The sequence below is a fragment of the Leptosomus discolor genome, chromosome 5 (genome assembly GCF_034619465.1).
Source record: "Leptosomus discolor isolate bLepDis1 chromosome 5, bLepDis1.hap2, whole genome shotgun sequence".
NCBI lineage: Eukaryota > Metazoa > Chordata > Aves > Leptosomiformes > Leptosomidae > Leptosomus > Leptosomus discolor.
The window spans coordinates 22,313,892-22,341,475 of NC_141395.1; the positions used below are offsets into that span (position 1 = coordinate 22,313,892).

Here is a 27,584-nt window from a genome sequence, read left to right on the forward strand (position 1 = left end):
GAACATCTAAGAAAGTACTTTAAGTACTTGGAAAAGTTACTTCCAAGTTTTTTCTTCCTACCTCTACACTTGAAAGGTAAAGCACTTGAGTTTCACTGTGAGGTAAGGCCTTGGAGTTAAGTAAAGGTTATTCTGACTACAGTTGATCATAATATGGTTCAAGTGGCAATTAGAGTTTCTGAAGACACACTAACCTTCAGATTTCTTGGTATCTTATATTTTTAATAACAAAAAAGAAGGTGCAGGCAAAACTTCTTCAAGTTGTGCTTGCACATATTATTTAATATTTGACTTAAGTACTTGTAAAGCCATGACAGCCCATTTAAAATTTCACTTAAACTAACATTTATGTGGTTTTATGTATTGTTAAAGAAAGAGGCTACATCAGTTTATTGTAAGAAACAGCCTTACCAATTTTTTTTCTTCTCTGGCATATGGAGCTAACAAGTCCACAAACAGCTTAACACATTTCTTTGAACTCAGGAGCTTCAGCACGGACAGCTGCAAACCTAACCAATATAAATTTTAAAAATTCTTACCAAAACAAAAATATTTTTGAAACAAACACTGTCATCATTAAAAGCTTAGTTTCTATAGCAATCCTCAGGGCCAGAAAAAAAAAGTTCTACTTGGTTTTTGCTAGTCTAGATACAAAGGATTACAGCAGAATACATTTCGACCGGCAGATGTTTATAGAGAATTATAAATGCCCTTCAATGAGCCTATGCTTACCTAAAGGAATCAATACTTTTCTTCACTACAGAAATCCTTGTTCGAGTACCACCGGATGTGTTACACCACTTCTGCTAATATTTAAGCATTTAAAAAAACAGCCTCCTTCCCTTAGCTCCGTGCTGCAGGCGTATTCCCACTCCCGCAGAGGATTTTATGACTGCATCAGATGCTCAAGAAATTTAGTAAGTCACCTCTGCAGGAGGAACCAAGTCTACGGCAGAAAGCCACTAGCTGTTTTGTCCCTCACACTATTCATTGTCTCCACTCCTGGGAAAACATTTCTCCCAGGTCAAACGGACGTCTCCCTCCCAAACTGGAGGCCTCTACAGCAGCTGCTGAGCGGAGCCAAGCCCTTGCCCTCCGAAAAGAGGCTGTGCGTACGCGCAGGCGCTGCAGCAGCTTCAGCTCTAGGTACCAGCTGAGCGGCGACGCGCGATCAGACTTGGCTTTCACAATTTTTTGTTGTTTCGCCGTGGGCAGAGCTGCAGAGGCCGATCCGCAGCCGCCGAGCAAGCCCCGCCGCCTGTCAGCACGGAGCCGCCGCACACAGCCCGCCCCGCGGGGCTGGAAACGCCGCTTCCCGCCAGGCGCCGCTGCGGCCGCCGCCGCGCCACCGCCAGGGCCGCCGCCCTGCAGGCCGCTGGGGGCCGGCCCGGCAGTCGACCCTACGGGACAAGTCCAGAACGCGGTCCCATCTGCTCGCTTTCCTTGCGAGGTCTACCGCAATTTAGCTTTTGTCAGGTTTCACTTTATCTCCGCGCATCTTAACCACCTTCTGTGGTGCCTCTACAGGCCTGTAACAGCCAGGCACAAAATCAGGTACTGAGCTTAAAGACACTTCTTAAAGCTAAACAGCAAGGTTCAGCTGGCTTGGTGCTCCAAATATTTAATTATAGCAGGATGAAACCTGCCTACTGCTGCCAGTCGTACCTGTGCAATACCACCCAATAACAATGGCATTTCATTAACCTCTTCCCTCGCCAAGCCATCATACAGCCTCCCGCGGCTAACGCGTACCTACACGTAAACATGTAGCCAGAGCTCAGCCTCGGGCTGGGCTGAAATAGAGCCCCCAGACCCATGGGCAGGGGGGTGGGTGGGGGTATTAGGTGAGCCTGGTCAGGACCATTAAGGCGTATTAGCACATTAAGGGCTCTGAGAGCTAGTTTGCTAGCACAGTTACTGCTATGAGCTCAGCCTAACTTATAAACACTTTAAAAAATCTGTAGGTCAAAAGATGCAAATTCTGATATTTATGCAAGTTTAGAGTTATACTGATAATAATGATTGTAAGATAAACATTTGTCTTTTTATAACACTATAAATAATCACCTCTCCGAAAGACAAAATCTATTCCAAATATTAAAAGGATTACAACTTTAAAACTGTATGGAACTTGACTTTTTCTACCAAATCTCTATCATTTTCATTTGCAAAATACTGTGTACTACATACAGCAACATGTTTTATTAACTTGCTAAATGTATTTCCAGCAGAGTAATTCCTCTTCCACTTATCAGACAATATCTTCTCTAAAGGTGCTAGGTGAGATTAAAGCATCTCCTTTTCATGGCAACTCCATCAAAATATATGAGCTTCCACCCCTAAAAAATGTAATTACTGTATTTAAAAAGGAATAGCATAAAAGGGTTTTGTATTATTAATTACAGTTATCATGCTGTTGAAAATCAGGCAGGTGGAAGAAAACAGTTGTGCAAAGTATGCTTTACAATAAGTAACTGAGATGCAACAGCAAATTCAAAATATTTGTCTAAGTACGTTTTCATTGGCAGCAACATAGCAAATCTTTAAGATTTTGTTTAGTTTTCATTTTAAGAGTATTCTTGATCTAGTTACGTGTTCAATATCATGAAATATTCAGTCAAATAATTAGTATGTTAAAATGTATCTGTACTCTTATTTCTATGCTTTCATTCTCTTGTTAGGCTGAATGCTACAGACACTTTTGAAAATAACTGTTGCTCATGTTTAGATGTGTGGTGGAAAATACCTCTTAGTGAGGGAAACTAAAAATGGAAGGTGAACTATTAAAATAAAAGTAAGAAAGAAGAAAATACCTTCAAAACAAACCAAAAGCTAATATATTGATATTAGACATAGACAGGTTATGAGTATTTACTTACCACCAAAATGCTCAAAGTGAGCTTTTGATTGTGTATAGAGATAAAATGGGAAGTACTGAAGACAGCCTCCTTCCTTCTATGCCTCCTTAAAGTTTTCTTGCTGCACCTCCTGAAAAATGTTGCAGAAGAGCAGTATTAAAAAAGGGGGAAATGGAGAGCCAGGTTCATACCAGCTGCAAAAGAGAAGGCCATGTTTACCACTCCAGTCCCAAAGAATTATTAAAATCTGTTGGGAGCTACACAAAGAGTAACTCTCTGCCCTACACAAAGAGTAACTCTCTGCCATCAAAGACGTTGCTTACAGCATTTTCCATGACAGTCAGTTTAGAGGAAAACTCAATAAAGCTGATTTGCTTTGATCAGCTCTTTTAGACTACATGCTCAACTCAAGATTTGTACCAAAAAGCAAAGACAAAATCCTGGCCTCACTGGAATCAGAAGTTCTGCCACTACCTTCGCATATGCCAAGATTTCATTATAGGCTTTTATAAGGCTGTACCATTAAGAGATCATTTTTCATATAGAACAATCAGGTTTTGTCACAGAACATAGATCCATGTTAAAAAAAAATTTGAAACTGCAGCCACAACTGTTGGCAAAGAGAAGTCAAAGAAGACACTGTACTCAGCTGACTATTCAGCCTGAATCCTGAGCTGTCAAATCCACTAAAACACATTTTGCAGTCAAAAGGTAAAATAAAGATTTCTATTTTATCCTTCTTCAGATACAATCTTCAGGGAAGTTAAGTTTTGATTTTTTACATTTTCTTTTTCAATTACTTTGAGTATTTGAACTTTTGAACTGTTTTTCCTAAAATTCACACATGATACAACTTACAGGACTGTGAACCACATTCTTTATAACACTGCCCTTTCGTATCAGGATTCAAAATATTTTAAATGGTGTGCTTTCATTATTTTACGAGTTCAAGTCAGGTAGGTTTTTGTTACTTCTGGACACTTTGGTCATGTACTGACAAGTGTATAGTATAATGAAATAAATACTCCTGAAATACCATTATGGCATGATGCAGTCAGGTTAAATGGTCAAGACTATCTTGAGGCTATGAAACACTAGAAGAAGATGGTGTGAACCGTGCGTATTTTTAACAGTTCACAGCAGACAAGATATGTGCATTATTCACATTGACGTGGCAAAAAAATGGAAGCATCATGTCAAGCTCTTTGAGACAAAAAAAGTTACCATTAGAGCAGAGGAAAATTAGAAGAATGTTCCGTCTGCTTCATGCTGCTCCCAAAAACTCACCTCCCTGGTGGCTGAGTATTCCTTTAGCATATAGAAATACTTAGATGGAATTTTGCCAGCTATCCTGGCTCATGATTACTCCATCTCCAGTCATGTCACAGGCTTCTTGGACAGCTGAGAAAGGACTAGTCAGGGCTGTCACATTCTAGTGACATGATATCATGCCAGAAGACATTAGTTAATCCATCTTAACAGAAATTACTCAAGGCTTCTCAATAATGTACTGAATTTTGCCAGCCAAGGGATGAAGTGGTCACAGTTGAGCCAGAGCAGGCTGTAAGAGAGGTACCTGCAGACAGAGGAGAGGGACAGACAAAGAAGAAAGCACCAGGAAAGAAGTCTGGAACAGTCAGGCTTGCTGCTGCTTCTGCACATTGGGAAGTGATAGGGAGGGCTGTTGCGGACAAAAGAGGTCGTGCTACACCACAGCAACTGGCATCTGTAAGCCCCAATTCTTCATTCTGTGTCCCTTCAAAGTGGCCTGAAGCTGTCACCACCTATGCAATGGTAGCAGCAGTGACAAGGGGGTGTAATATCACTTTGCTTTCCCTTCTTAATAGTGCTTAAGCACACTTACTTGCAGAAAGAGTGTATCTTTCTTCATGATGTCTCTCCTCATGGTTCTAAAATGATAAGGAACTTCCTTTGATTGAGTACAGCCTATTTAGCTGTGGCTTTAAATAGCTCTCATATACCCATTTATTCTTTGAAAAAAATGTTAGGCCTCATTTCTCAGATTGAAATACTGAGATCAGACAGCTGAGAACTCTTGGATTTCAAACAGTGATGGAAAAAATCCAAAGATCTGGATATGCAGCAATATTTATGACCTCAGCTTCAGTTGGTGCAATTGTAACATAGCCTTTATATATTCATTTTAGTCTTTGACTCCTGCAAAGATTACTAATCTTAATGCCAACTCCTGTCACGTTGGAAAGTTATGTCAGCTGGGGTAGCTGTGCCCAACTTAGTCAACTAAGTACACAAGTCTGTAGTGTTATCTCCCAGAGATGTCAGATACTTAAATATGTTTAAATAGTAGGTGAATAGAAATGTAATTAATTGTCTGCTGAAGAATCCAATATCTAGATTCCTTAAGATAATATTAAAAAACTTTATTCCTTTACAAAAAAATTGAATTCTAGCAGTAAATTTATAACATTTAAATGACAGCATGAATGTTCCTAATCATAGCTTTTAAGACACTCTATTTAAAAAATACATACAATATAATGCCATTAAATGTTAAATAAGCACTTGGTGAAGTTTGTATTAAATGAGGCAAGAAAGCTTGCTGCTAATTTTTATTTTTAAGAGTTCTCTCAGATGCATCAATGCATATATATTTTGCATTGGAATCATCTAGGTTTTGACCAACTATCACCATAAGAATAGTGCAGGTATTGAGAACATCAGAACTTCAGAAGACTGCAAGTCTAGAAGTGTACTGTTTGGTATGTCACATAGCTGGAATTCTGGACAGAATAATACCATGCATCTCACGCAAACAGGTATAAAAATGTGGAGGCCCCACTAAGCTTTTAAAACTGCACCTGGCCAAAAAAAAAAGAAAAATTTGTCCTGAGGGTAAACATCATTCATTAATAAAAGGAGATACCCTAAGGCCAAGAACTTGATACTAAACATGCAAGCAGAATAGTTACTTAATTAAGAAATTATTTGCCAGCTATGTTTTAAGGTAGGAATTAGCAGTGAAAATGAAAGAATGACAATGTTATGCTTATGGGAGGCACACAATCCCAACCATAGTTAACATGCTTTTTCTTGCTAGAATTAGATTTTTTCTCAGTAAGATTTAGGGGCTATGTGAGATTTATTGCATCTGTTTCAGTTAAACACCATATTATTTGTATTCCCTAAAGGGTAAAAAATTGCCTTTTTATTCCTTGCCTTAATCAAAACCTAAATATATCAGTGTAAGCGTGGAAAAAGTGGCTGAAGAAGGTTGGAAAGAAGACTGTTTCTTAGCTGTAGCTGTAGCACAAAGAGCTGTATCATCCAAGCTAGTTTCAGCTTAGGTAAGGATGAGCAGCCATACAATAAGTACGGTTGCACTTCAGTCATTCCAGTTCACCAATTCAGCACTAATGACTGGCAAAGATGGAAAACAGAAAACAGCAAAATAGCACCGTAGCAAATGGCTTTAGCATCCAGCTGCATTGTCCTATCAGTCCTTCCCATGTATGTAATTTGGAGCCAAAGCTGCATCCTTTCCCAATCCCCTCAGCCTCCTTGGCTGTGACTGTCAAAAGTGGGCTGAGCTGGTGGACGCTTAAGATGGAAAGGAGGACAGCAGTTAGTATTGGGTCCTCTTTGTGCGCATGTAGGTGGAAAATGATGGGGCCACAGGAAAAAAAAAAAAAAAGAAAAAAAAAAAAGGTATGTATTTCTGTTGAAAAGAGCTATTTGTTTAATAGGTTCATTTGTAATGCAAAAGCTTTCTGAGGATATTTGAAGAACTGGGTGACAAGCTGCAATCAGTGGTAAAAGAGACAGCCTTCAGGATCCATAGTCACCTAGCTTAGGTTTTGAAGGCATCATACTATGTGTCAGTCCTTGTTCTCCAACTATTACAGTCTTTGAAAGGATAGGTGTGACGGACAAGCCTGGAGAAACTGTACGGCTTTCAGACTGGTCTGAAAGAAGGTCTTTTTTGACCTCCTCATGCTGGGCAATCTCACCAGCAACGGAAATGTCAGTTGGCCCAGTCCATGGGACAGCAAGTATCTTTTTTAGTACAGCAGTAACAGGAATCCCTTATTATGAGGAGATTCATTCAGGTCTGAAAGGGATCCTACAGACACGGACAGCTGTGATGATGCTGAAAACATGATGCCCAGTTCCAAAAGCTGCCTTGCCAAAGTATGACAGATGTGCAGAATTATGGGGGTGAGAGGTGTGTGATAGTGATAGGAGAAGCGTGAACACAACTGGGTTGGTGTGTAGGGAAGCATGTTGGGGTGAGAAGTACATGTGGAAGTATGGATGAGGATTTATGTGTGGAAATGGCTACGGGGGACTAAAACTAGGATGCACGTGCAGAGCTTAGGGAGGAGGAGAGGAGTGGGCGGTGCCGAGAAGGGAGAGCCAGGATTGCTGTTCTTCCCCTTTCTCCTTGCCTCTGTCTGCTGGCCTCTCCTGACACATGACACCGACTCTCACAGGAGCTTGCAGCCCAACTTCTCCCTCCTTTTCTCACAGAGCATCCAGCACAGGGAGAACAACGCAGCTGCCAGCGAACCCTGGGCAGCATCCTGCATCTGCAGAGCCTTTTACTTAGCAACATCGAGGTAAGGACCCCCTGTCCTCTCTGTGTCTGTGGGCACCAGAATGCTGCCCTAAACTAGTAGGAGCTGAGAAACCCTGCAGACATGGCTGTGTTAGGGACTTCTTTGAGATGCTCAGTCCTGGCAGGTTCATTCTTGCCACTGAGCTGCCCTTTCACTACGTGTTGTGCCTGCTTGGGGAGAGCTGGCAGGGAGATGACAATGAAATTGAAGTCGGGCAGGACTGACTTGTCAGTACCTGAGCAGCCTGTGGGCTCCGTCTGTGCCTGTAAGCCCAGGACGAACAGCTCCAGTCCCTGCAGAAGGAAGAAGTCCTATCGATAGGTAGCTTTCAAGCCTGGGCTCAGCACTCTGGGTTCACATGTCCCCAGCGTTGCACAGCAGGTACACTCATGCCTGGACAGCACCCCCGGGCCATGACTGTTCCTCTGTAGGGCTGCTGAGGACAGGGGGGCTGCGGTAGCAAGAAGTATGCATGACACTCAGTTCTTAAGTAAAGAAAACAGGAAAAAAGGTCTGCCTGGAAAAAGCAGGTTTAAAAAAACCACCCCTGTGAATGACACTTGGGATTCACGCTGCATCCACATGGGTACAGCCAAGATTAAGGTTTCTGAGAAGTGCTGGTTGTACCAACACTACCAGGCAGTGAGAGAACTGAAGTATGTTTGTAAAACGTCTGTCTCCAGTTTGTCATGTGCTAGAACTATATGCACTACGCTTGAAAATCGCTCCAGTAAGTCTCTGCTTCTGACTTATTACATATTATGGAGAAGATCTTAGCAAAAGAAAATAAAATCAGCTAGGGTTTAGGGACTATATTTTAAAATACAGCCTGCTAGGCAACCTGTTGAACAAAATTGAATAATGTTTTCTGCTTCTCATACTATTTGTGTTGTTTAGGAAAGAGAAACCAAACAAACGATGTTCTTCACATTCTGGTGGCTTTTGTGGATACTTGAACACCATGAGTTTTTAGCAGAAAATCTCAGGGAAGAAAAAAGATATGGATTGAGAAGACCAAAACCTAAACACATTCTGCCAAATACTGTAGAAAAATATCCGAGCGCAAGTGAACAAGGTGAATATTGTACTTTTAAAACAGGTGTGGGTTTTTTTTCCTGATTCATTTATTTGGATTCTGGACTACATGACTAACTGGCATTCTAAGATACTGCTTATAATCAGGCTTGCCTCATACTACATTTTCACATGCCTTATTTTTGCATTTTTATCTTTTTACTCCCATCTTTTCCCTCCCTTTTTTGTGTATTGCAGAAAAGGAGATTACTTCTAGGCCTTTATGATATGGCAAATAGCCTGTACTGTCACAACAAGAATAATAGCTCATATACCTGTATTTCTGTAGAAGAATTATCATCAGTAGCTCCGAAAATTAATACGCTGCAGATCCTGCTTTTGGAAACTTTTACATCACTGGATACAAGTGTCAGTACCAGGGACAAAATCTAGCTTTGTCAAATTACATCCCAGTGTCTTATTTAAGCAAGACTCATTTTACTTCCACCTTCCCAGTCCTCATCCTGGTGAAATTCAGTGAAATACCAGGCAAGAGGACACAATGACTGTATAAAACCACTGCAACATTCCTCATTTCATACTATGACATCACCTCACCTTCAGTTTCTTATTCTTTGGGGCATCTGTTCTGGAGCAAATTTCTCAGCCTCTACATGCTCTGTCTTCATGAGGGTCTCACACTTCAGATCACAGAGGTTTTAAAAAATTTCCATAATTGCACTCTCACTTTTGAAGCCTAAAATACACATAAGGGCAAGGGTAGAATGAGATTTAGTATGAAATCACTCCACTGACCTACCTACCTATTTATTCTAGATGAAGACTGCATTCTGGAAATTGCTTTTTTACTGGACAGCTCTGAAAGTGCTAAGGACTATAACCATGAACAACAGAAAAAATTTGTACTGGAAACAGTAGACAGAATGAAAAGCCTACAGCTTAGTTCTAGACGTACCCTTAGCTGGAGGATGGCCTTACTGCAGTACAGCAGCACTGTTTTCATAGAGCAAACTTTCCATGACTGGAAAGGTCCTGAAGCATTCAAATCCCACATTGCTCCCATCACCTACATAGGTCATGGCACCTACACAACTTACGCTATAACTAACCTCACACAACTCTACATGACTGAAGGGACTCCGGGCAGTGTGAAAGTAGCCATGCTCTTCACTGATGGAGTCGACCATCCAAGAAACCCAGATATTTTTGCAGCTACAGCTGATGCTAAACACCAAGGAATTGTATTTTTCACAATGGGAATGACTAGAGTGGCCGAGGAGGTTAGCAATGCAGCCAAGCTCCGGCTCCTGGCCAGCAACCCGGCATCCAGGTTTGTTTTCAACCTGCAGGAGAAAGAAACTGTGGAGAAGGTTCTCAAAGAAATGGTATGTATGAGAAAAAATTTGAAATAGTTATAGGAACATTATGTAAAAAATTGTCTCATTTCCAGTATTTTGACAGACTTACACTATTGAAGAAACCTGTGCTTTTTACATGTTAAAGCAGCATGTTTACTAATAAGACCACTGTGCCAAAGTACAGGTTTCCTTTCTCTCCCCACCATTCAGATCTTGCCAGCTAAAATATTTGAAGTAGGAAATTGAATAAGACTTAAAGAGACCTGTTGTGTAGTTGTTATTATGTCTGGTTTTCCTCCTAAGAAAGCTATTTTAGACCTCCTTTCTTAAAAAAACAACCAATTTTTGATATCCTAGTGCTTTCTTCTATAGCAAGTAGGAATGTGACATTGCCTTTTGTACTAAAAAAGATGCAGCTCTTGCAGAAGTGAAAATAAAATTATAGACCTTAATGGAGATGTGTCAATTTAGCTAAAATTTTAACTTGGCCATAGACATTTTTATATTTACATGGAAAACCTACCACATAATGAAAAGGAAATCTGTAAAACGAGCTTAAAGTTTCGCTTGGGTGCCTCTTTTCTGCATGTGAACTTAATGTATAAAAAAACATTCCCTGCCAATATGGAGAATAGAGCCATCCTCTAGCCTATAAATCTGGTGACACAAGCTGTGGATGAAGTCCTGATCCAAGCATGCACAGAGATATAAAACAGAAATATGAATAGCAACCAGGAGACTCCTGCAGGGAAACTGACACCTAAGTGATCTCATACAGGCTTAGAGCATGTACACAAGCTGGCCTTCCCGTCTGTCTGTCCTTCACTTCAACAGCCTGCCATTCTGCATTGGTTTCCCTGTATATCACCCTTCCCATCTTCTCTAGTATTACCATTGCTTTCTGATTCACAGCAACCACCTCCCAAGTGACTAAACACACTTCATTTTACCTGTTCCAAACAAGCAGCCATCCGCAGGTGCCTTCTTTTGAGAACATGGCTGCTGTGTGGTTTAAATAATAGCTTGGCATAAGTATATGTGCAAACGTGAATTTGGGAGATGTGTATTGCATTGCTGCTCATCAACACGTTCATGTCCTCTCAAAAGAGTACATCAGTTGTGAAAAGTGGGAGGAATGCATTGTACGTGGGTGTTGCTGTTGTAGAGATAATATGAAAAATAACAGAGCTAATTCCGTGATAACTTCATGCGATCACCGTCAAAGTCAAATCTTTTCTAAGGTGTTCTTACTGTTCTCATTTTGTGTGCGCCTAACAGTATGCATAGAAGAGCTTCTGATTTTCTGAAGTGTAGGGTATATATCATTCACTCCCACTAGACAGCTGCTGCTATTCAGCACTTTGGAAACAGTGTTGTTTCTGGGTGCATTGTTCCCATATACCTAGCTAACTATGTTGGTTTAGGTCTGTTTATCATTGTAATTTTAGCAAATTATGGCTGGACAAGGAGAGTAAGTGATTTGTGCAGTCAAGAATCTATAACAGGAATTAGAGTTATTTAAATTATTTTTTAGAATTAAGAGGTTGCTAGAATGTTTCCCAGAAATTAAGGCTTAATTAATGTTAAGTTACTATGTTAATTGCATAATTTAATTAACTAGCTGCTGAAGCAATTTATTTTAACATCTTTCAGTGTCCTTGTAGAGCTGGATTATGATTTTCAGTTTCTTACGTTGTTTTGAATATCTGTCTTTACAGAAAGATCTGTCTGAGGAAGAGGTAAGTTGTTTTTTTTTTCCTGTACACAACTTCTGCTTAATATAGTCATCTACAATTATATGGAAATATAATTCAAGAAAACTGATAGCTCAGGAATTTGGTTAAAAATTGAGTCTAACGGGACTGCCTTCGAGTAAAACATGCTTTTGTATTTGCAGAACAGTGCTATCCTCATGTCATTTACTTTCCCTCCTTATTTTCAAAGTTGAAAAAGAAAAATGTGTGAGTGTTCAGGTTAACAAGAATTTGCTGATACATCTCGGCACGTCATCCAACAGACTCGGTGGATAAGAAAACATGACACAGAGCCGAATGTGGTGCAGTTCTAGCCCTTAATGCTCTTCCTATGTAACAGTTAAAGAAAGGGAAGGAACTCGAACAAAGCTCCACGATTGCACTTTTCCAGTTTGTCCACACTGTGTCACCCTAACTGCAGGCATTGGTAGGTCTGGCTGCCATTTTGGGGGGGATAAAGTTAGCTTTCCTTTTAAAGATGTTAGTCCTACTTAAGGTACAGTTATTTCCGGCAAAGACGGTTCTGATGAGCAGCTCAGGGAAGCTGCTAAATATTACGAGTGTTTGCAAAACTCGAAGCATTTTATTTTTCACTCATTTCCACTGGCATGTTGATTTTTCTTTGTCAAAATAAATCCTGAAGTAGTAAGGCACTGGAAAACATATTCTTATTATTTGGGATATTTAGATAAGACTGATATTTAAATCCTTCACTTACATCTAGACATCTCCAAGCTGAGTGGAGGTTTAATAAATAAGAAAACTAAAAATAAAAACAACATTCCTTATTCCTCCTCCAAAAACAACCCCAGTATCTGTAATAATTCTGTATTATGTAATGGTTTTAAAGTTTAAAATAGATCCTAAAAGTCACATAACTATATACCATAATGACGTCTGACTGGGACACATGATGGTAGAGATGGCAGAAGAAAAAGAAAGATTAGAAACTATTATAATGAATTGCGTTAACTAGATAAAAGTATACATCCATAACATGTTTTGTTTATAGATCAAGCTAGAGCTAAACAACATATGTCTACATATAAACTACATCTGTCCTACATATAGTGGAGTAAAGTGGAAAAAGGATGTAAGATGTTTTCTTACCCCATCATCTTGGCTATTTCTATGGTGACTAGTAATCAAAACAAATATACAGTCATAGACACAGCATACCAATAAACTGACCTTATGAAGAGTCTGGAGGTAAAGCCATTATCAAGATGATTGAAATTTCAGAGGTAGGCATGATATGGCTTTTGGGTGGAGGGTAGGAGGCCACATTCCTGGTGATAACTGACAGTTAAAAGATTTCTGTAAAACATGTAAATGTAACTGTCTTCTGATCATTACTGGTGTACTCAGACTAGCCACACAGTAACTTAAAATCAATGTTCATGTATTTTCTCTCTCTTCTATTAAATGTGCTGATTTGGACTATTTTCATTCAAAGTGTCCCCAGGCTGCCAGATGTAACTGTGAGAAGGGGGAAAAAGGCCTTCCTGGCCCTGCGGTAAGTAGCTGTCATTTCTCAAATAACTGATATACAGCATAATCAAGATTTATTTCATTGTTGGAATTTTTTTTTAAATTATTTGAACCCAAATCCTGAGACAAAAAATTTAGAGGTTCAATACATTGTCCTCCATAGTTACATTGCATGGAAATGTCACACAGTAGGAAATGCACGGAGATACCTGAGAATGCCACGAGACGCTCCCTCTGAAAAAAGAACAGTGTGATGCGGTGAGGCCTGCTTCTAGCCACAGCAGTTTAAAAGGCAGGAAGGAGCTCTGTGGAACAATAATTCGCCTGTTACAATCAGACAACTAGACCAGGTGGATCTAACTAGCCCCAAATCAAACATTAAGATCCCAAAAGCTCTCTGAAAGAAAAAGAGAAAGCAAGAGGCTGAAGCAATACCAACAATTGAGACGAGACCTATTAAGAGGGTAAAATAGACTAGACTTCTTTCAGAACAGTCTTACAACTAGAACCCCTAAGCAAATCTAGAGGATTGCTTCATACAAGGTTTGGTGTTCTAAACTGCAGGGTTTATGTTTCAAAAAGAACTCTTCAGAGTTCTTTTATATCCCTAATATTGAACTAAAGCACCATAAAGCTACTTTATAGCCCATGCTCAAACAGAAGGGATAGTGTCAGAGTTTGAAACAGAACCCTAGAGATGTGCCCATCCTCATCCTTTTGACCTGAACATCTTATACATAGATAAACAGAAATACACACTGGTTTTATCCTGCACAGTACAGCACACTTCAATTGAAAATGTAGCCTCCTCTGTGCAAACAGTAGTTTTGTTTGAGTTATTATTTGATGTCTTTACTTGGAGAGTGCAAGTACCTCTTAAAAGCATACACCTCAAAGAGTTCAAAAGCTGGGTAGCTACAAAAACATCTGACCACCACTTTTCTTCAAAGCAGACCTGAACTATTTTTGTGTACAACAAAGACAAAAGAGAAAAATAGCTGCCTATTGAGTTGGTCCTGCTGCTCCCAGAAATTCCATTGCAAGGTTATGGCAAATGCAAATATTTTTAAAAATAAAACTATAGGAAGCAAATATTCAAAATATATTAAAAAATAGTGCATATATTGTAAAATAAAATTATTTGACTAACATATATTACAAGAATTTTATTTTGTTGTTTTCAGGGTAAAAAGGGTCGCACTGGGGATGATGGAGCTCCAGGCGTGAAAGGAGCAAAGGTGATGTGATTTAGGAGAAAGATTTGGTACTTCATTAATATGAACAGACTATCCTAACAGTGCCCATGTACTTATCACCTGTGAATTTCTTAAGCTTCATCTACCCCCTTTTGCTGCAATAAAGACTAAGATTCTTTACAAATTAAAATCTTGTATCTAACATATAAATTCATCAGAGTGTAAAAGAGGGAGCTGGTTTGCCTCCTGTATTGCATTGAGATACCTACTCAGCTAATCAGGACTATACTATTTTATCCTGATTTCACTGATCTTGATGTTGGATTATTCATAGGGGGAGCCAGGGCTTAATGGAATCCCAGGACAAGATGGAATAGAGGTAAGAAAATAATTTTTTACCTTCTTCAATGAGCAGTGTTCCTTCAAGGTAAAACACTTTTTTTTTTTTTAATTATAATAGCACATTTCAATCCAGTTTACAAGCTAATGATTCATTAACACTAGAAGAACCAAAAACATTATCATTGCTTAAAGAAAGGGAGTAATTCCTTCTCGTAAGAGTGATCTAGAAAATAGTCTCTAATAATACATAGTCTCTCCTAAGAAAGTTCTGATATAAGCTAAGAATATTACAGAAATTGACACTCTGCCTGCATCTTTATGGGTCGGTTTAAATTCTTCATTTGGCAAATAAAGGAACCAGTGTGTAATAATGATGAAAAAGTTAAATGAAATACATATAGGAAGTAATTGTAGGACCAGCCTCTTAGTGCTTAACTTTGAATTCATTCACATATGAACCACTGTACTTTATATTTTCTTATTTATTCAGTACATCCTTCTTAATTAATTACTTCTTTCTTGCTTTCTTATTTTAGCATGTTTCTCACTAAGATGGAAATATGAACTCTAGTTGATCTGCTTTTACATCATCAAAAGCCCAGTCTAAAATGACACTTTCGTAAGATTTGTTCACACATACAACAGCATCTGTCATGACCAGTCGGTGCAGTATGTAGACTCGTATTGCCATGTTTATCGGAGATCACCTTTCCTACCTAATTGTTCATTATAACCCGAAATGCTGTTTTTCTAGAGAGAGTCAAATGTTAATAGCGCTAATACTCACATTCTTACATATATCCTCACAACCTGCTTTGCTTTTTTATTTTCCCAGGGGAAATCTGGATATAAAGGAGAGAAGGTACTACTTTTAGTCAGAACTTCTGCTTACATATAGATATTTGATGTTATTATTATTTATTATGTACAGTGCCATATTTCTTATAAATACCAATGAACAACATCATCCTCTAATAGATGTGTCCCTTCCCCAATGAACTTCCAGCACAATTGCTATGTCATGAATAGAATAACAATTAGGTTTTCAACTAAAGCATCCAAAGAATAGGATTGTATGATCACTATACCTCATAAATATTTATTCCTGTTCCTTTCCAGGGTGAAAGAGGTGAATGTGGAATCCCAGGGATAAAAGGAGACAGAGTAAGTAGCCACAAAGTTGTTATGCTTTCAGGAAACACAGTTAAAATACAGAAAAACTACAATCACCATGGTGATAGATTTAATGCAAACATTAATTCTAAGGCTGAGAGAAATTAACAACTGACAGTTTTAAAAAATGAAGTGAGCAAGTAACTTTCTCAGCTCCTTCTATATTTTAATGTGATTCCTCTTAAGACCCAAGCCTAAGCCTGTTTGTAACAATGGTAAAACTCTACTTGACTTTAACAGAGGCAGAAGGCTTGAAGTAGTAAGCAAAGGGAATGAGAGGTGAAAATTAAATCAAGGTTTCTAACACCAGTCTTCAAGATTTGGTCTATAATTGCTGTGAATATTTTAAATTAAATAGAGTTTAGTCCTGTATTACTGGTCCTTGATAATTAACTGTTCATTTTTACTCTGTATTCTGATTACCACAGTCCATTTTAAAAATATTTATTCAATACTTGCTGGCTGCTGAGCTTCTCTTGATTTTATTTTTTATTTTAATGTAAAGATATCTAAATAAGATACCTCAGTAAAAATTTATCTAAAAGTGGTTTTGACCAAATCTAATACACATGAATGTATCCTCTTTTTTCACTTGCCTTTCAGGGTCCTGAAGGTCCAATAGGCCCCAGAGGAACAAAAGGGCTACAGGTAAAAAAAAAAAAAAAAAAAAAAAAAAAAAAAGAAAGAAAATGTAAAATCATCAATACCTGGTTCCCTGGGATTCAAAGCTCTGAAATAATATCATAACAGAACCGTCATGGAATCTTTTGAGTCACTGAGTTCAAGGCATCCAAAATCTATCTTCTTAAGCAGCAAAATTAACAAGAATTTGGAATAGCAGTCTAGACAATTAAATCATCCTTATAATTCATCCAGACTCAAAGACAACAGCAAATACAGTTCCACAAAAACCAAAATCACTCCTTTCCCATTCAGTGTCTTATCTATTTCAGTATCTCACAGAAGCACATGGAAACACTTTAGTCTCTTTTCATCCCAATACTCTTGGACTGAAGGCCAGGAAGCTTAGCCGATCATAGATGTTTCAGTAAATCTTAACTATAGATTACCTTTAATTGTATTCAAATAAAGGGACAGCCAAATTCTCTCCCCCTATTATCAGACCCAGCTCCAACTGAATTGAGTAGCTGAATCTATACATGCATCAGAAAACAAAGCTTCAGTTCTGAAATGTTTGTAAATCATGTTTTCATGCAGACTACAGCAAATCAGAGATTTGCTATTGTTAGGAAAGCTTGAAAAAAATCTCATTAAAACCACTCCTGTTTTAATAGGGTCCACAAGGACAATCTGGAGATCAAGGGCCTGAAGGCCTGCAAGGATCAAAGGCAAGAACTGCATTATTTCTTCTTTTTATTAATGTTAAAAGGTATTAATACAGCTTCACAACAATAATGCTTTTATTCTTATACTCCATACCTTTCTTGTAGGGGATACAGTTTAATGTGACGTTGCTACCAAGTCATATACTCTGTATTCTACAAGGTTCCTAAGAAAAGTCTTCATTCGCTCTTTGTATTGGATTCAGGTCCAAATCACACTCCAGTCTTTTTTCACAAACAGTTAAAATATGGCAGCATCACAGAATATTACTTAGCAGCAGTGCAGCATTGCATTTCTTCACTTTTCGACTTAAAACTATTTTTTTCCCTAAGTGCCAAGCAGGAATTCTGTCTGGGATCTCAAACAAACTCTTCTCTTGAAACTGTACGTTCTCAAGAAGAATTGTATAGCTCAAAATTAGTAGTCCCACTTCCTGATGTTCAGCAGAAGATATGTGAAAGTCACAAGGATGAGCGCAATTCAGGACACAGTCTTGCAATGGGCCCCCTGAAGGCAGGCCACAGAAATCACCCAGTGCTTCACTGGAAGATCCAGTCCCCTCTATAAACATAAAATATTGTTTGTTTGTTTGAAAAACACATGATTTGCATTTATTAAATCCTTAAGATTTGCTGGGTTTACTTCTCACTGACCGCATTGTAAACTCCAGGTGTACCGATGGAGATTACTTCATTCTGTAGTTCTGTGATCTTTAACATAGTAGCTTAATGAAAGATGCAAATATCACTGGGTATTATAGACAGTTACGGGAACTGTTTTAACTTCATTAAGAGAGACCACAGTTAACACTTTGCTTCTCAGAAAAACCTTAAACTGAGTAATTCAGCCAAGGCTAATGGGTTCTTCAGCTACTGAAAGGAATATTGTTGTGAAGAAAAACCCGAAAATAAGTTTATAATGGACATTACCTCTTTTGACATCTCCTTTGCACCATATTTAGAGCGCCTGCTGGACAACAGTGAGGCACAGAGCAGTTGAGTGTCAAAACTCTTATACCCCTAAACATTTTTCCTTTTGTTTAATCTGGTATCATTTTATACAGGAAATATCCAGTCTCTTAATAAAGAGAATTTTGAAGCATTGAAAGGGTGAACAGATGAAGTACTGTGTAAGACAATTCCAATGGGCTGAAAGCCAGGATATACAAAAAATTAACTTACAAACTGAGTTAAACTGATTTCCCTAGACACCAATTTATATGTAAAATTGTTTCTTTTTTCATTCTTTGAAAAGGGTGAAAGAGGTCTCCCTGGGCCACCTGGCTTGCCTGGAGAGACTGGAATAGGACTGCCAGGCCCAAAGGTACAAGCATCTCTCATCTTCTATATTACATGTATTGTAGGGTAAGAATGAAGACCAAGACAGCTGAGATAATATACTTGCTGGTACATGAGAAACTTCAAGCCCTCAAATGCTGTTTTTATGGTACTGTAAAGGTATTCTGTATGTTGATGAAAACTGTTTGGAAAAAAAAAAGTACATTTTAAGAATGTACTTTTTTACAGTAGTTTTTACACTCGACATAACTCAATCCAAGCAGTGTATGGCTGAGTAAAAATGCATACATAGAATTAAACAAAAATTATCCTGTGAAAAGCAGGCTTTTTGGTTTGGATGGCTGGCGTAAAGAAAGCAGAAACACTATGACAGAAATACTGACTTCTTGGAAAACGACAATAAGTGATAAATAACATACTAGGAAGATGATGGGAACAATTAACCATTTATATTCAACATTGGCTTCTCTCAAATGCAGAATTGAGGCTGTCCCCTAATGCTGTGAAACTGCACCAGTTCAATGTCTGTCAGGCCTTGCATATTGTATGACTCTCAGGACACTCAGATTTTCTCTGCCATTCCTGTATTCTACATCAAGTATTTCAAGCACAGAATGTCTGATGAGTTGTTACATGCTGCACACATACAAATACCTAAATTAGGCATTTTCCAAATCCATCTTTGTTTGAAGGGTGACACCGGTTTGACAGGAAGACCGGGCCCTGTCGGCCCACCTGGAGTTGGTGAGCCAGGACTTATGGTATGTCTATTTTTTAATGTGGTGTGAAAAAAACAGGATAGAAAGGAAAAATTCTCAGTGCTTCCCTGTTAACAGGCATATATGTGTGTTAAATTATATCATCTCTTTTCTTCCTTCCACTGGCTCTCACTCTCATACATACTACCTTGTCTAACTTCCATTTCCCTCAACAACCTGGAAATGTTTCCAATTCCTTAACTTTTCTAATTATCTTAGTCTCCTAAACAGCTATGTAAAAATAACACCTTATGCAAAACCACATTAACATTTAAATAAATCTGTCCCCTGATAGATTAAAATCCACATGTGATAACTTTGAAGTTGACTGCTTTTCAGTGTAATTAGAACATTAACATCAGCATGGCTTTGAGGCAGAGACTCCATTTCAACCACTGTAATATTAGAAACAGTCATACCTAAACAACCTCCATAAAGACATTCAGATTGCATAAGGGGTCCTGGGTAACAATTTGACTGGTATTATCTTTACTGGAGATAACAGAGGGAGAAATTAAAAAAAAAATATTTGACTTTCAGAATTTATAGTAGGTTTGGTTCTGAAGTCTCTTCTTCTTTTATTTCCCTTCCTCCTCCTGTAGTTGTAAACTCAACCTCTTCATGGTAATTCAGAAAATCAGTACACCAATTTTATGGTCGCTTTTTTTCAGTGTCAGACAGCACCTTTTACTGAGCTAGTTACAATACAGCAGACTCAGATTCATTCCTCATCACCTGGATGAAAGATCCCTAGTGCAACCACGAGGGAAATTTTGTGCAGTTTTTTCACAAGTAGCTTTACCTCATTGACAAGAAAAGATTTGTAACAATCATTTCAAAAGAGGTGCTCCCATGAAAAACAGAAAGATGGTTCGGTAACTGAACTGACTGATCTCAAACCCGCTTCAAAATACACTACTGGAGAGGAGTGAGTTCTCATTGAAGAGCCCAAAGAAAAGAACATTACTAATAAGGCCAGTGGTGACAGTCAGTCAAAGTGGGGCAGTAATTCTTCCTGAGTCTCCTCAACAGCATAAAGAAAGAGCCACTTTGTGGGAGAAGAGATGCCTGTGATGTGCACCTTTGTTAGCCACAACAGCTGTATTGGTATAACAAGAGATTCTGATGTAAAAAAAAAAAATCCTAAAGGTGTTTTTAAAATTTACTTTCAAGTGTATTTGCTTCAAAAGAGTTTTTTTTTTTATGGCTGAATGCAGTGTAATTATCTTTACCTAAGAACAAGGCATAATTCTAAAGCTCTGTGCAGAAGAAGCAGAAGCATATTTGGGCTATGCAGAGCCAATCTACCAGCATTCTGTGATGTGTGTGTAATCTCAAGGAATAACTCAGAAGGAAAAAAAAAATCAGATGCAGGAAAACACTGTGATCAATACACACAGGTTTTGGACTTGCATTTAGTGAAAGGGTTTAGTTGTCTTACTTGCCCCTTGTGCTCCTATCAGATCTGCTTTCAAAAAGAGAAGGGTATGCTATTATTCTCTTCACCAACTACAGTCAAATCTCTCTACAGTTACATCTTCTTCAGTACTACTCTGCATGGTCTTTAATCTAGTTCTCCCTGTCTCATGATTACACCACTACTTTAATAAGGATTAGTAACAATTTGTAAACCAAACTAAAGTTGAGGGAGTGAAGATTTCAAAAGTGTAAGGAACAGGAATTTCAGCTACATATCCTGTGATTCATAAGTAGCCAACCAGAAAAGTGAAACTGTCTGCCTTGTTACTGCTGCAGGCCAGAATGCTCGTCATTTATTCACTGTGAATATCGTATTACTGTATTATTTTTAACAGGTTATAACTACACCACCATTTAAAGACGTGCTTAAAACCAACAATGACATAGAACATGCTGCTGTTGATTTGTATGATTAACACATATTCTAGGCCACTTTAAACTTATGTTAACAGGGGCCTCAAGGACCACAAGGTGTTCAAGGAGAAAGAGGTTCACCAGGAGAAGGGCTTCCAGGAGCAAAGGTACAGCAGTTGAAGGGGTTTTAAGACCAGAGCAGCACCATTAAATGAGTGCATGCCAAAACAAGTCCATAGCAGACACAGGAATCTGAGAAAGTAGCTTGTAAATTAATATTAAAATTTGGCATCAATTAACCTGATGTATTTTCATGGAATTCAGTTGGTCCAACCATGACTTCTAAGCACAGCTAGCCTTTGGGGCCTGTAAAGCCGATATTTAATCTACCTGATGCTTGATTTGTGGGATTTAAGCCTGGAAAGAATTCCAGCTATAATTTTAAAACAGCCTCAAGCACCTGACTTTAAATAAAATATTATAAAAGTGATTCCTAGATGAAAAACCTAGCTTGTTGTTGTTGCTTTTTTCTCAATCCTTATATATAGAGCTCTTTGCTGTCACTAAAGACAGGCTTCTAAGCTTCTTAAATACCTCAGCCACTGGCTTATGTATTTGATCAGAAGTCTGAATTCAGTTTGTGGGAGAAGAAAGCTGCTGTAATCATTTTCAGATCCAGTGGAAGCAATGACAGTAGCAGTTGCACCTACATGGATGAACTCACTAGACTCACTGCTAGCTCCTTTTGCCACCCACTGAAAACCAAGTCCCAGGCTGAGTTGTCACTTTGACCTTTGGTTACAATAACAAAGTGACATAGCTTGTATATGACCTAAATAAATAACTAAATGGTTCATTCACCTTTATGCATGCACCAAGGCAATTTTGGTAGGGAAAACAATAAAAAATTGTTTTGCAGATGCAGGCCCCAACTGTCTCTTTACTAAAAATCTTAGGATTTTTGCTTAGCACAGTACTGTAGTCAGCTAAGTTTAAATTTGACTGCTGCTAGCAACATAGCATCTTCAGACTAGTATATATTTTATGATAAGTTATATTATTATAATTATATCTAACCTCATTGTTGATGGCTTGTATTTCCTTAGCAGATCTCATGCATTAAAACAAACAAAAAAAATATTTGAAGAAAATGCATTTAGAAATCACTCCATTGCCACTAAAATACCAATTCATGTGGGAAGAAACACTACAACTAATAAGTAAAGCATAGCAACAATGCACAGTGGGAACAAGAACAGGAGAATGCATAATCTAACCAAAACTATTGAGCAGTTGAGGTAGATCAGCAGAATAATAATTGAAGTGGAATTCTGCCAGCATTACTAGAACTCTTGATTCTATAAAAAATGTACTATTTTTTACTGCCAAGTCTGACCTGGAGCCAAGCATGTATCAACAGAGTCTACACATATCTCTAATCCTATTTACGGCTGCCAAGTATGTCAGCTCTCTGGTTTTAAACACATTTTAAACAGGTGATTTGTTAATCTAAAGCAAATTCTACAGTTGCTTTCTTCAGAACATTTTTACTACAAGCTCACTTCAGTAAAAAGGAAAATGAAGGCAGGAGTAAAGAATGTGATTTTAAACAGAAATCCACATCATGTATTTCAGTCAAAGTTAAAATGATGGAATTGATTACCACGGAGAGAAGACAACTGTCTGGGGCATATCTTTATTGCCTTGGGTGATTCTGCGATAATTTACACAAGCTAATGCTCTGTCTCTACATGTTTTATTAACAGAAGTATAAGAAAGCACAATATTTGTGTCCCTATTAGTAACCTGCATTTTCCCCAAGACTACTGTTTTGTAAATAAACATTTAGAAAGTCAAAGACACTTACAAATAGACTTCTACAACAATATATTTTGGCCTGGTCTTTATTCTGGCAAAACTCTTATGAGAGCCAGATCCTCAATGTCATGCTTTAATGAGATTAACCCATGAGACAAATAAGCAGAATTCAGCTTTCAGTTAGTCTCGTTACTCAGCCATGCTGACATTTAAATCAGTTGTGGCTTTGCCATTGATCTGAGGGGAAGCAGGACAGGCCCTTAAGCAATCGAGGTGGGCAGAAAGATAAAAAGAAGCTTGTTCAGCTCTTTCATCAGCAGTTTCAAACTGCAGCGCAAGCTCATTTGAAAAGATGACCTCTTTGTTATCCTGGAAAACAGATCCAGGATCTACTTTCTAGTTCTTTGCATTTTGATTTTCATGATGACAGAGCAAACAGTGTCTCTGGTTACTTCAGAGAGAACAGCTGTGTGTTCCTACAGTTAACAACATACTATTTTTTCATGTAGGGAGACCGTGGTTTTGATGGCCCAAAAGGCCCTCGTGGACTTCCAGGCACCAGCATAAAAGGTGAAAAGGTGAGCAGTAAATACATCAGGGGATTAACAAAGTGCCAATAAATGTACATAATACAGGGAATACAGGTTTGATATTCACTACAAAAGGTGTAATGAGGCAAGGAACCCACAACAGACCCTGGATAATAAGATATTTTGTAGAGATTTATGCCTGATAAACTCTCCCAACCTATTTTAACATCTCTTCATATTAAAATAGGAAATGTTACAAAAAGCATCTGATTCTGTGGGAAAGTTAAGGTTTAGAAAGTGAAAAAGAGACTAGCAGTTTTTTGCAACTGAACCAGCAGGTAATAAATGCATATATGAAAGATAAAAGGTCCGATCCCCAGCTTCACTGACTTCAGGAGAGGTTAAGTCAACACGTACTAGCACGGGAGCTGTCCCAGATTGTTTCTGTATCTTTACACAACTAAGCAATTGTACTTTGTTTGCCAGGGTGAATTTGGTCCTCCTGGTTTACCTGGGCCAATTGGATTACCTGGAATTGGAATTCAAGGAGAGAAGGTGCAGTTTTCACTTCCCTCTCACCCCACACTTATGTGTAGTAACAGAGAATATTTTATTTTTAATAACTACTTAACTAATCTTTTCAGGGAATGGAGGGCCCAAAAGGACCACCCGGCTCTAGAGGGCTACCAGGACAGGGACTACCTGGACCAAAGGTTAGTGAATTTTCTGAAGTAAAAGCTACTTTGCTTTTTTTTTACTGTTAAGTTTCCTGATTAAGAAATGGTCTGTCTCTATCTTTATGCTTGTTAAAGTGCTGAACACCAATTTAAGTATTGACATAGCTGCAGAAAATTATTTTCATTGTTATTATTATTAAACTGTACAGCAGATCCTACTCCACTGAAAAGCCTTGATAAACCAATGCCACAGCTATCTATTTAGGTTTTGGCTTGGTTCACCACAGAACCTTTGAGGGACTATGTATCAGACACTGAACTGCACTTTGTCCAATACATATCCCCAGAAAGGGTTGTCTGCCCTTGCAGTTTCATCATATCAGGCATCATATCAGGTGCAGATGCAGTGAATCAATTCCAAAAAGCAGCTGCACTTTTAACACAGAACACCAAAATTTCAATATCATCTTTTATCCTCACTGTACTGTTTCCATTCCAGAAAAATACATACATACCTTACAGACTGGTTGCTTTCCTTGTTGCTTCTGCTGCCCGTTGTCTCACCTGACTTTGTGTATTTACTGTATCTAGCAGTTAAGAATGGTCCAAGTTATAATGAAGCTTACCTTTGCTGAAGGAAAACTGTGAGAATAATTTAGCCTTGACTGATTTGCAAACTACAGAACTGTTAACAAAAGACATCACCCTTGCAGTGTTTGGAATGGAGATTTAAAGTGATTTTCTGAAAGAGGTGACAGATGCAGTTCTGAATGACTGATGGCTATTTAAAGCACAGTATAAAGGAACTAAAGGTGGGTCAAGGGCCCACGCCAGGTATTTTGCAGCATCAGAGATCACCTCTTGCATTTTAAGTGACTGGGCAGGGATATAAAGAGAAGGGTGAATCATCTGTGGATGTCAGACATACTCCTGAAATATCAGCTACTTTGGCAGGAAACATTCACAGGGACATATAATTGTAGATTTACAGCATTAATCATTTCCACCAACAACATTTTGGTGACAGCTCAAAACACGCTGCAGATTGCTGATCTTTGAAACACATCATATTAAAGACAATACCACACTAATCTTTCTTTAAATATAAGCAACTAAGAATATGCTTTTATATTTTTCCATAATAACACTATTAAAAAATAATTTCTACTTAAGGGTGAACAAGGCTTGCCAGGAGAGACTGGAGTGCCAGGAGAAAGAGGTATTGGAGAACCTGGTTCTAAGGTACATTGTTAATAGAGGAATTACTTTATTTATTTATTCATTTATTCAGGTTTGAAATTTGTGTTTCCTGAGTATCCCTTTTGTAGGTACTTAAAAACAGGTTTAGAAATAACATTTGGGTTCTTAGTCTTTAAAATTTTTAGCACAGACTTTCAATAACCTCCAGAAATTGGAACATTTTAAATATACCAGTTCTGTACAAAAGCAGTAAGATTTATTGTGACTGAAAATTTCCACATGCCTGGCCCATGCTCAAGTCAGTGTGGCATACAGCTCACCTACAGCTCTGTCTAGAAAATGATCCAGAATATTAAACAGTTGCCAGAACTCACAGTCCCCAGCGCAAGCTAAGCTATAGCCAGAGCTGGTGAAAAAAAGCACTTGTGGTTATTGTGCTGCTCCTTCCCTTTTCACACCAGATAGGATGTAAACAGAGCAGCAGCTACATCCTCACACCTTCACAGGGGAAACAAGCTGTGCTACTAGACAGAAAGCACAATTGTTTAGAGAAGAGAAAGCTGTAACCAGATTATTTTAGTCCTATCCTGCGTTCCTGTGTGACCTGCTCTAGGCTAACCTGCTGTGGTGGGGGAGCTGGACTAGATGATCTCCAGAGGTCCCTTCCAACTCGTACCATTCTGTGTGATTCTGTGATTCTGTAAAGTGATCAAGATATTAACCAGTCCCTATGTCATTAACAGCCAGCTTAACATAAAATATGGGAATAGATGGAAAAGTGCTTTTGTGATAGAGGAAAGGCACAGGGCTGTCCTCGTTTTGCTCTTGTTTGTTAGGGATTTGGGACAGGGGTTGGAAAAGAAAAGAAATTGTTCAATTTCTTTCTTTAATTTCACAAAATATGGTACTGGTGCATGAACTCATTTGACCCCAAATGATCCCATTTCATCTAAAATCAGGTCAGGCTCTTAAACTTTACATAAATAGGCCGATGACAATTCCACTGCCATTAACAGATTTGCACTGATATTCACCAGCAGGATGTCAATCATCATGTCACTGTCAGCACTATATAATATTACTTGAAATGCTGCTACTTAATGAAATGATGGCATTATTTTTTAAGAATGAGCTGGAGCATTAATAGCTAATATTAACTGCATAGATAAAATGCACAGTTCAAACAGTCAGATGGTAGGAGAGTTCCAAATACATAAGGGCTGTCTTTATAAAAAAATGGCAAGATTTGGGTTGATATGCATAAATGTTTGCTATGAATATATATACAGTTTAGTAAACTTTAAAAAATAGATTTCCTTGATTCAGAGAAAGAATAGTAGCAAGTCTGTATTTAATAAAAGGACTTACTTTTTATCGATGTCAGGGTGAGCCAGGCCGTTCAGGACTGGCAGGTCTGCCTGGTCTTCCAGGAGAAGATGGAGCCCCTGGACAAAAGGTTGGTTCATCTCTGCCTGTCATCCACTTGCTTCCCTCCAAGCATTCCTACTGTTCTCCCTGTGCTAATATCCAAACCTAGAAGAGAGCGTTCATGGACAAGGGGAAAAGTAGCACATTTTTCCATGAAAAAAAATTACCTTTAGAATATACTTTTTTAGGTAAAACTTTTTTTTTCTTTATTTTGGGGGGGGTGGGTGGGTTGTCTTATCTTGTTTACAGTTGTTGGCTTTTTTCATGCACCAAATGCCCTGTAACTCAGAAGGGAAAACACTAAAATGGCTACAGGCAACCTTTCACAGCCTTCTGATCATAGTATTTTCCTAGAAGCAGAAAGCCCATATATTTAAAGATTATATACTCAGAGCGTTCAGCCGTCACTAAGGCAACATGCTATTTCATGCATTCTACCCAGAGTTTTACAATGCTTGCTTCTGAATACGGGAAGAAAATCCTGGGCCCACTGACATCAGTGGGAGCTTTGCCATTGACTCTAAAAGGTCTATGATTTTAATGAGCTTATTCCAGTGAATATAGAGCTGTTCTTGCACCATGTCTATGCAGTACTCTGAAATGCTGCTTTGATTTTTCTATTCAAGGGTGAACCAGGATTACCTGGTCTTAGAGGTCCTGAAGGTGCTCCAGGGATTGGAATACAGGGGGAAAAGGTGAGAATTTCTTACTAAAGGTGACATTCAAAACTCTAACGTTCCAGGAAAGGTTTGTCAAAGCCTTCTCTTTGGTCTATTATAAGTAACAAAAAAATATACCTCAAGGAGAAGGTTAACGAGTGCTTCTAAAAGTGGTTAACTGCAGAGTTTATTTCAGCCTCAGCCTAAAACAACAACTTTTTAAATAGCAAAGTT

The 27,584-nt window shown here is 38.4% G+C and overlaps 1 protein-coding gene across 1 annotated transcript in view; it reads left to right on the forward strand.

Moving 5' to 3' along the window:
• The first annotated feature begins 901 nt into the window (after positions 1-901).
• The window catches only part of LOC104348812 (uncharacterized), a 46,249-nt gene continuing 19,566 nt past the window's right edge, over positions 902-27,584 (forward strand). Inside the window, exons 1-21 of the mRNA XM_086465963.1 lie at positions 902-1,554; positions 4,388-4,586; positions 8,729-8,899; positions 9,307-9,876; positions 11,568-11,588; positions 13,060-13,119; positions 14,279-14,332; positions 14,625-14,669; positions 15,468-15,494; positions 15,752-15,796; positions 16,409-16,453; positions 17,101-17,154; positions 18,404-18,472; positions 19,140-19,208; positions 21,137-21,205; positions 23,366-23,434; positions 23,873-23,941; positions 24,031-24,099; positions 25,237-25,305; positions 26,648-26,719; positions 27,318-27,386. Coding sequence (XP_086322089.1) covers positions 902-1,554; positions 4,388-4,586; positions 8,729-8,899; positions 9,307-9,876; positions 11,568-11,588; positions 13,060-13,119; positions 14,279-14,332; positions 14,625-14,669; positions 15,468-15,494; positions 15,752-15,796; positions 16,409-16,453; positions 17,101-17,154; positions 18,404-18,472; positions 19,140-19,208; positions 21,137-21,205; positions 23,366-23,434; positions 23,873-23,941; positions 24,031-24,099; positions 25,237-25,305; positions 26,648-26,719; positions 27,318-27,386 — 2,568 coding nt within the window. The remainder of the gene's footprint in view (positions 1,555-4,387; positions 4,587-8,728; positions 8,900-9,306; positions 9,877-11,567; positions 11,589-13,059; positions 13,120-14,278; positions 14,333-14,624; positions 14,670-15,467; positions 15,495-15,751; positions 15,797-16,408; positions 16,454-17,100; positions 17,155-18,403; positions 18,473-19,139; positions 19,209-21,136; positions 21,206-23,365; positions 23,435-23,872; positions 23,942-24,030; positions 24,100-25,236; positions 25,306-26,647; positions 26,720-27,317; positions 27,387-27,584) is intronic.